At 41.4% G+C, this 9,031-nt stretch overlaps 2 protein-coding genes across 4 annotated transcripts; one reads left to right on the top strand and one right to left on the bottom strand.

Annotated features, from left to right (window-relative positions):
• Positions 1-1,181: 1,181 nt before the first annotated feature.
• On the top strand, positions 1,182-2,823 carry LOC5514839 (myotrophin). 2 transcript variants are annotated; one of them, XM_048724135.1, is made up of 2 exons: positions 1,182-1,398; positions 1,502-2,823. In XM_048724135.1, the coding sequence occupies exon 2, from the start codon at positions 1,728-1,730 to the stop codon at positions 2,376-2,378; it is 651 nt and encodes a 216-aa protein (XP_048580092.1). In that variant the 5' UTR covers positions 1,182-1,398; positions 1,502-1,727; the 3' UTR covers positions 2,379-2,823. The 2 variants fall into 2 exon arrangements, with proteins under 2 accessions (XP_048580092.1, XP_001635009.2); XM_001634959.3 differs by having other exon boundaries at positions 1,182-2,823.
• LOC5514795 lies at positions 2,409-8,999 on the bottom strand. Of its 2 annotated transcripts, XM_032384376.2 has the most exons (4): positions 8,716-8,999; positions 8,377-8,483; positions 4,454-6,790; positions 2,409-3,878 (listed from the first exon to the last, which is right to left on the bottom strand). In XM_032384376.2, exons 2-4 carry the CDS (start codon positions 8,432-8,434, stop codon positions 3,160-3,162), a joined length of 3,114 nt encoding a protein of 1,037 aa, XP_032240267.2. In that variant the 5' UTR covers positions 8,435-8,483; positions 8,716-8,999; the 3' UTR covers positions 2,409-3,159. The 2 variants fall into 2 exon arrangements, with proteins under 2 accessions (XP_032240267.2, XP_032240268.2); XM_032384377.2 differs by lacking the exon at positions 8,377-8,483 and having other exon boundaries at positions 8,716-8,998.
• Between the last annotated feature and the right edge of the window lie 32 nt (positions 9,000-9,031).

Below are 9,031 nucleotides of genomic sequence, written 5' to 3'. Positions count from 1 at the left end.
AAAAAACTAAAAAGAAACTAATAGCAAGGGGGGATTATTGTTGATAAAAAATATTCTAAATTACCAATTTTCTGCATAAAATTAGAGAGTACGGCTGGAAATACGTCAACATATTTTTTTACAGCGATTTTTCTGCTATTTAACGGATTTCAGTCATCCCTAGCGTGAAAAATTCAAACAGACCATTTAGAGCTTAAAACTCGTTATCGGGAATGAAACTAAAAGCCACACTATAATTAACATCATAATTCGACTTATCGTTACGAAAAGTGACTAGGTTTTGAGCAAAACACGCAATTCAACACCGTTACACTTTTATATCTGTCAGCGCTAATTACTGCAACCTTAGTTAAAGGCCATGCAAGGGTCGTAGGATGGTTCGCCGGAACTCTACTGCAGTAGAATTTCCTTTGTTCTCGATGATATCTACTGAGGTTTCGGTCGCGGTTACACACGTAAAATTTCAACCTCAGCCCATTTACCGAGCCTAGGTTGAAAGCACTAGTCTAACCACGGCATTAGTATCTGATTAGTATCTGAGGGATTAGTATCTAGGATCACCGAGCTCCATAAAAAGAAAGAATGAAAACAAACAACTGTTTGGGGTTTTAATAACTGCTTAAAGAAATGTCAACAATAAGCTGTTAACTAATTTGTAGTAAAAAAAAAACTCGGGATTACGAAAGAAGTGGCTCTGAGTTACCTCCTTTTCGCCGCCAGACCCCCTCCCCCCCCCCCCCCCTTCCAGGAGAAAAAGGGTGATGGTAATCGTCGACATTTTTTCAAAATATGTTATTTCATCATGGTCCAATACCCCAGTTTTGTAAGCTTGTCACGAAGCTATAATAGAATCCCTGCGTTTTCGATTTGACATTTGACCAGAAAAGTATTCGCATGGTCTGCAGCCATGTTGGCATGCATCCCGCAAAGATCAAAGCCACGAATTTTGAGTGAATTTCTTTGCTTACGCCGAGTCAAATGTTTGGCCTTTCTTATGTACCTTGTTAACACCCGCACAATAAAATGTACTTACGTTAGTTAATGTTCTTGATTGTTTCATTGATATCGAACTATCTATTATGATCTAAATCGTGTTCAAACCTAATCAACATTGCAAAATAATGAATTAGCAGTTATCAAGTTCTTAATTAAGTTGCACTCTTTCCCAGCAATTAAATAGTCCCTAAAGGCCAGTTGCTAATACTCTAAACAATAGACGGCTTTACAAGGAACAAACAGTTGGCACAGGCAAAGTGCTGATTTATGGAGGTTGACTTTATCTGAGCAGAATGAAAAAAGCCACAGAGTTATAAAAGAACTTCAAAGGGCGGAATTATCGACAGATTTTATTAAATGTGGCCTATCTCGATGCTAGTTGACAAGCTTGGACAGTCAGTGGTGCGCTGAATTTTAGTCATTAAACAGTAAGACACTTGTAAACTAAAATAGTTTGTGTTGAAAACGTGATTGGGAATCTTATGGAAGACAGTATCTTTTCTAGTGAGCTGGCTAGGAGGCGGGCTAACACAGTATCCCAGTTACAGAGTGGTGATGGCGGATTTAGATCGCCAAAGAGCGACAGACGCCGAAGCACAAGCGATACGTTTCTCACGCTACCAAACAACAACGACGAGAGCCAGCAAACTATCATAGCTAAGCCAGGAAGGAACAGAGCCTTCAGTTATTCGCTACCCCTAGAAGTCATCAAAAGAAGGCGGAAAAGAGAAATGCAAGCGCTTTTAGCAAGAACAGCTGGAGTTAGAAGACGAAAGTCAGACGATTCAGACCTTGCAAAGCGAGAAAAGGTGATTAATACGAATGGTCGACCTTATAGAAGAAGTATATCAGCCTCGGGTGGGTCACATCAATCACATAGAGAGCAGTTTGTGGATTTTCCGAAAGAGGAGAGAGTCGTAACGCATATGAGTGAGGGCGATAAAGATGACAAAACTGTGGAGTTCGACGTCAAATTCTCGCTGTTGGATGCAATCGCGCGCGACGACGTAGACGAAGTCTGTGAGATGTTGAGAAAAAATCCGTGCATGGATTTGACAGTAGAAAACCACCTCGGCATAACACCGCTTCATCGCGCAGCAATTGAAGGATCATACCGCTGCCTGAATCTACTGCTGTCTCAAAATGTTGACGTGAATGTAAAGGACATACAAGGATGGACACCACTCCATGATGCTGTCTACCATGGGCATGTCCGCTGTGCAGCGGCGTTGATTACTGCTGGGGCTCACGTAGAAGCAGAGACATGTCAATACACGAAACCTATTGAAATGGCCGAGGAAGACAGCATGTTGTTGTTGGTTGGACGAGCAATGGCTGCCCCTGGATTATTCTTTGATCCGGACAGAGAGACACTTGTCTGAGAGGTTTAGGGTAAGGATTTACTACGGCTGTTCTAAAAAGACACGTTTAATAAAGATGCTACACAATAAACCTATAAGAATACCTATAAAGGGTGAGTGTAAAATGCTTTTTGTGCATGTGTGTAATGGATGAACGGATGCTTTGCTATAGCGTAGGGGCTTAGCCAGGGGGCTTAGTACAGGGACTTCCATTCTACAGAAAGACAATACTTTCTAAAAGAGGAAAAACGGTCCTATTATACGACAATTGGAAGAGTCCTGGGATCTGCTCTGGCTAAGCCCCTTACTTGGTCTTCAAAAAAAAATACTTGACCGCACAGAAAACACGGGGAGTAAATAAGAGTGACTTCATAGAATCAACTAGTTCAGGTGATTGTCTAATCAATAGTTACAGCTCTTCGTAATATGAACACCAACCGTCAAATAATTAAAAAAATATCACAAATATCGTATTGGCAAGGCTTGTTTGCAATTTCCCTAGTTAACAGCTCCCAAGCCTTAAAGAACTTGCTCCGATAAATTAATCAGATAATGTAAACGATTTGTTCACTTGCTCAAATCAACTGAATGAATCAGAGAAGGCCAACAATTTGTCCATCAGCTAGCACGCACTGACATCAATCACTGTTCAAATCGACAAAATGAATCAGAGAAGGCCAACAATTTGTCCATCAGCTAGCACGCACTGACATCAATCACTGTTTCAATCAACAAAATGAATCAGAGAAGGCCAACGTTTTGTTCACCCGTTAGCACGCACTGGCATCAATCACCAAATGAATCAGAGAAGGTCAACGATTTGTTGACCAGCTTGCAAGGTGAGTAGTTTTGCCAGGATCTGGGTGTCATCTTTAGTTGTGATTTTCAAACCAAGCGTTTCCAGGTTTGGGGAGCTGGCCAGGTAGCGGTAAATCTGGCTTATATTATGCACGCTCGCCTCCACTTTACAGCCCTCCAACACTTCCCGACATACCATGATGCAGATGACTTCCAGATCGGTCCAAGAATCCGACCCTGGGACAGAATTCTCAGACTTCAAGGCAGTATCCGTCTTGCCTCCCCATGCACCTAGCGCAAATGAGCTACGCTTGCGGCGTTTTCTTGCGGGTGACGCGGCAGACGGATCCGCTGGCTCTTCTGGTTCTTCCACTGTTTCATCAACGGGTTTGTCGTTTCCACAACTCCCACACGCGCACTTTGATGTGCAGGGGAAGCCTGCTTTAATGCATGGACAGCGACCTCTAGTGGCGGTCTTGGAGCAGGCTACGAAATCCTTCTTTGAACCGGACGTGATACCACACGAGCAGCTAACGTCTTCGGCTTGGGCCTTGTTAGAGCAGAGAAGCTTTGAGCAGCGGCAAAACGGGAGGCACTTGAGACCAGCTTTCGCGCACGGGCAGTGGGACAGCTCTCCCACCGCACAAACTGGACTGTTGGAGCCAGCGTTCTTCCCGCAGTTACACTTTTTTCTTTGCTGGCCAGGGATTCCATACTGGTGCTCTATAACACATAAAACCCTTGTAAGGTTTTAAAAGGTTATCTAAAGAATTAAAACTTATAACGACGCAACATGTAGCTTAGCTTCATAGGCACACATTTCTATATTAAATATAATGGAAGAGTGCAGGCGTTCCGGGAGTAGTGCTTGATTTAAAGCTGAAGAACGGAATATATTTCGGCAAAAAAAAAGACAGACAAAGTACAGTTTTATTCCTGTTTCGTAGTCGCCCACAACCTCCCAAAACCTTAACAGAATGGTGTGGAGGGTAGTAGTGCCAGTTGTCATTACTCTCCTTCTAACCTACAGTCCTCCTCATTTTAAGTACAACACATTTAGGCGAGGCGCTTCTTAATATTTTTCCTCTTAGACATATAAGGCGCTTATTCCGGGGTGGGGCTTATTCGAGCAATTAAGGTATGTTCTTTATCTAACGGATAAGTTTTCACATTCCGTTAGTTTTCAGTAAGTTTGGGCATCCTAGATCTAGCAGAGGTGATGACTTTTTGGTCTTGCCTTTAAACACTTATATCAAAACCAGTCAAAAACGGATTAAAATAAGATTCAGATTCCGTACCTTTTGTCCCATCGTAATGGCCAGGTGAGCTATGGTTAAACGCCACGTACACTGGGTGAGCTGTGGTGAACTTGACGGGGAGAAATGGGTAATATGGAGAGTTGGGTAATGACGTCACCACTATCACCGGCACTTGCAATACATTGACGCACGCCTTGATACAGAGATCACCGATGTCACTTGCGAAGAATCCGTCAGCCTTAAACTTTTCCAGTTCACCTTTGAGCTCCTTGTCGCCAATTCCTATCCATTCCTTGTATGTAGTCAAGTTAGTATGCAACTCCTGGACGCATGCTTCTCTGAGCCTTTTAACGTCGTCTTCAAGGGCCTTTCCTAGTCCAATACTCTTCAAGTGATTGGAAAGATCGGCACAAGACTGGGACGCCTTACTCACCTGAAGAACAAGACTCCCAAACAAACAGTTTCCATCACCTGGGACTTTGTCAATCTCCAGACCGAAGTCTAATAGATTTTGTCTGAGAGTGCTTGCGTTCTTCTCTTTCTCGGGGCTGTCTGGAGGATTCGCATTTAACTCTACTGTATGGCAGCGATGAGATGAAAAGATTGGGAAGTTGACAACTTCAAACGCTTTGTTCTTGAACTTGTATCGGATCATTTGCACGAGTTCTCCAATGTGGATCAGCCTTGAAATCATGTATTTGATTACATCGGCTGTTATCACAAGCACGGGTGAGTCAGGGCCCCCATCGGTTGTCTGTATAACCATTTCCGCCTTATTCTTGTCTTTCTCCTCTTCGTCAAGCGGCGTAGCTTGAGACTTTTTACTGGAGATCACTTCGAACTCTTCCACAGGCACTAATGGTAACGGTTTGTGGCCTTTACCTTTGTAAAAGCTCTGGATAGACTTCTTAGAGTTCCATGTATAAAACAGACAGGTTAGAACGGCTATTGCCATTTCTGGAGTTATGACAGTCAAATTGGACAGATATGACTTTTGCATAAACCGGTGCAAGTTCTCGATCTTTTCGGTACCCTCTCCTGCGGGTACCCCAGATAGGCAACCCAATCGAATATGTAATCGCAAGTCGTCTAGCACGTGGCGTAATTCCTCAGAAAGTGTTCCTTTCAAATTATGAAGTAGGACGTTGAGATTCGCCTCTATTACATCTGGTGACGGGGTAGGTTCACTTCGGGCATTGTTTACAGAGTCTTCATTAAAGATCTGGTTGAACTTGTGCAGGAATACCAGTGTGTCGGGGTGTTCCTTAGGTAGACACTTGGCAACTTTCTGTAGGGCGTGCACGATACCCATCTTGATCTGAACGTCTGGAAAAAGAGCGTTGTACTTTGTTCGACTTTGACAACAGTTCGGGTCTAAGATAATGGATATTTCATTTCCACGTTTCTCAAGACGTTCTTTGACCTGCTTTAATGCCTGTAACTTGTGTTCGAAAGGCATGAACTTGTCTAACTTCCACTCGATTATTTGCCCTTGCTCATTAAGGGCTATGAACATCCCATCAAAGCTCATCTCTGAACCGTCCGTCGTCTTGTCGTCAGGACCCTTGATGGTGACTCTCTTGCCGAGAGAGAACGAGCTGTCACAGACAATAGTTGTTCCGCTGAGAGTTTCTGTATGGGCTCTGTACGAAGCCTTCTTTTGGCGAAAATACCACAAGAAGACGTGCATAAGTTTGTCATTACTCGGGAATGAGTACAACGGGTTAGTGTGGAAATTATCTAATACTTCTCCGATTACAATGGCACTTCTTCGGACAAATTCCCTAAAGTGCAAGGAACCTATTCCTTCTGCTATCTCTTGCATAGTTTGACCTTGGCAAATGTGCACAATCAAGTAGTCTATTAATGCACTAGAAAATCCGCTCTTATGGTGTAAGGAAAGTGGCAGCCTTAATACAATTTCTGGCGCAAGAGTTTCCAGTACTTCCGGAGCTGCAGATAGATACTTGTGCATCTTGAGAGATCCAAAAGGTTTTGGACACCTATAAACAGACTGCACAACAACCACGTTACCACCAATATCATAAACCATTCTAAGATTTGCTTTACTGGCTTTTCCAAAGGGGGAGACAAAGAATGGGATCTTGTGTACCGGGCAAACTAGCGGCAGGTTGAAGTGTTGGACAGGACACCATATAAAAACTTTTGGAAGGATAGCTGACTTTCCGGATGGTAGAACAATCACACTATCGAATTTTCCATCAGTTGGGTTGTTGTTGAAATCGCTTATGATTTCCTGGACTAGTTTTAAAGCTTCATCACTGAGGTTTATACTTTGACTATGCGGCACGCTAAAGGTGATGATGATTACAACCAGAATGAGCTGATCAGATGATGGCATCATGATGAAGTCACCTACGATAAAAAAATATAAACATCTTGTGAACCCTAATAAAAATCCCAACATATTTGTTGGGACCTGCTATGGCATTCAAGTAAAATTTATGTGCCTGGCATTTTCTGATACTACTACAGTAGTATCGTCAGATAATAATCATGATCACACACCTTAAGTAGTGAAACCATGTAGTAAGAGCATGATTGGCTAATTATCTCCTATTTCCTATTGGGATGAAACAATTAAAAAAAAAGAATAATCTAGAAACTAAGTCACATTTCACTATAGTCTCATAGCTCGTTTTTTTTTGTTGCAGGAAATTAAGTTGCATGGCTCATTCATTTTTTCATGATCACAAGCAGTAAGAATAAGAATATTCAGGGTGTGTTTAATACACTGAGGGGGGAAGGGGGGCCCTCCATTGTAAATATTTTTTTCGGTGCCCCCCTTTCAGAACCCCAAGACTTTCGGAGCCCTCCCTTTACTAACACAAGAAACAAGAGTGTATTTTAAAAAATCTGGAAAAGGAATACTGCGAAGTTGCCATCCTTCTCCAAGTTGATGATCCAGTCAAGTTTATCATTATTTCAGTTAATCATCATTTCAGTTCATTATCATTTCAGAGTCTGACATTTCTTCCTCACAACTTTCGTGTTTTGGCCTTAATAATTTCATTGTTTTTTTGCATGTAAATTGGTGCAAGGTTGGGTTGCAGGAATTTTTTTTTCAAAATCACCCACCCCCCCCCCCCAAAAAAAGTCACATTTTCTGCATCTAAGGATGCCTGTGGAGAAGTGAACTTTATATATTATTTGTTTTTGTTAAGGATATTTTTCTGTATAAAAAGGGATAATGTCCTATGTATAAAACATTATATGTACATCATTTTGTGGATTTTCATGCTCCACCCATGGATCCACCAATGTTAAGAAGTGTTTTTTCCATTTGTTTCTGTTAACTGATAATAAACTGTATCGGTAAATCCAACTGTTATGTACTGAAAGCTGTAAGTATCGATATTATGGTTTATAAAGACAAAAGTATTAAATACATTGGTCATTTGGTTTATTATGTAATCTGTATTTGTCCCACAAACTAGATCATATCAGTAAAATTATAAAGTTGAGAAGTCCGGCCTCTAAAAAAATCAGAGCCCCCCTTTGAAGGACCTTTTTTTTCGGAGCCCTCCCTTTGGTAGTTAAAAATTTTAGGAGCCCCCCCCTTCCCTCAATATCTTCCCTCCCCCCCTTGGTGTATTTAATGAACACTCCCTTGTGTAATCTTTCATCACTTCAGTTTATCTGTCGTAAGGGTCATCCCATCAAGTGTTTCCATATAGTCTTAAGTGTAGTGAGACATTTTTAGCAGACAACTTTTATGACACCCTTACAACTATTACGGCTAAATGGAAACCAGGCTTTAAGTGTATATTGTTTTGGGTGCAATGGCAGGAATTAACCAGCGCCAACCGTCCACTTTATTGAAACCAGATTAAACACACAAAAAAACACATGCATAAGCAGAACGTAATATGCCCTTAATACTTAAATATTTCCTCACATACTTGCATGAGTGAAATGGTATTCTTAATACTTTCGCATACCGGAGGAATGATTGAAGAATGAGAATGGTAAACTAGCCCCAAGCATCAAAGCAAGCATCAGTCAACTATCATATCGTCCAAATGAGTCTCTGCGTTAGTTTCGAAACCTATAAGAAATTTTTGCACTTAAAACCGATATTTTAGCCCTAAGAACAACAGGAATACGAGTTTACGCAATCAAAACTTCACATTTATCAAGTATTACCAAAATAAATCAGCATACATGAAGTACAAGCGCTTTGCCTCCATTTTGAAAACATCGATGGCGGGAAATATTAGTCAGAAGTCGTTCGCCATTCATTTGTCTCCCATTAGAAACTTACTTGAAAAATAACTTACCAGCATAACTTATACAGCAATCTTTCTTTACTTTTCCTTTGGATTGTAACGCAATTTTCCAACAAGACAAAGCATCACAGAAGAAACGAAGCCAAAACGGCGTGGGGGTGATTAAATTCACTCTCGGGGAGGGGGTAGGGCGACAGTTGTAAACTATCCGAACTTTTGCTGATGACTCCTCCAAAAGATCCCCGTAACTATTGATAGACGTTTGAATTTTTGGGCTTATTTTAGGTAATTGTTTTACTTTAAGACAGTGGGAAGCAGAGAAAATAGGTTATTGTTATTTGATAATGGAGAGTCTAGTTTGTCTGGT

This window comes from Nematostella vectensis, chromosome 2, assembly GCF_932526225.1.
Source record: "Nematostella vectensis chromosome 2, jaNemVect1.1, whole genome shotgun sequence".
Lineage (NCBI taxonomy): Eukaryota > Metazoa > Cnidaria > Anthozoa > Actiniaria > Edwardsiidae > Nematostella > Nematostella vectensis.
The sequence above is the reverse complement of the archived record's forward strand: the minus strand, read 5'-3'. Positions and strand labels throughout refer to the sequence as shown.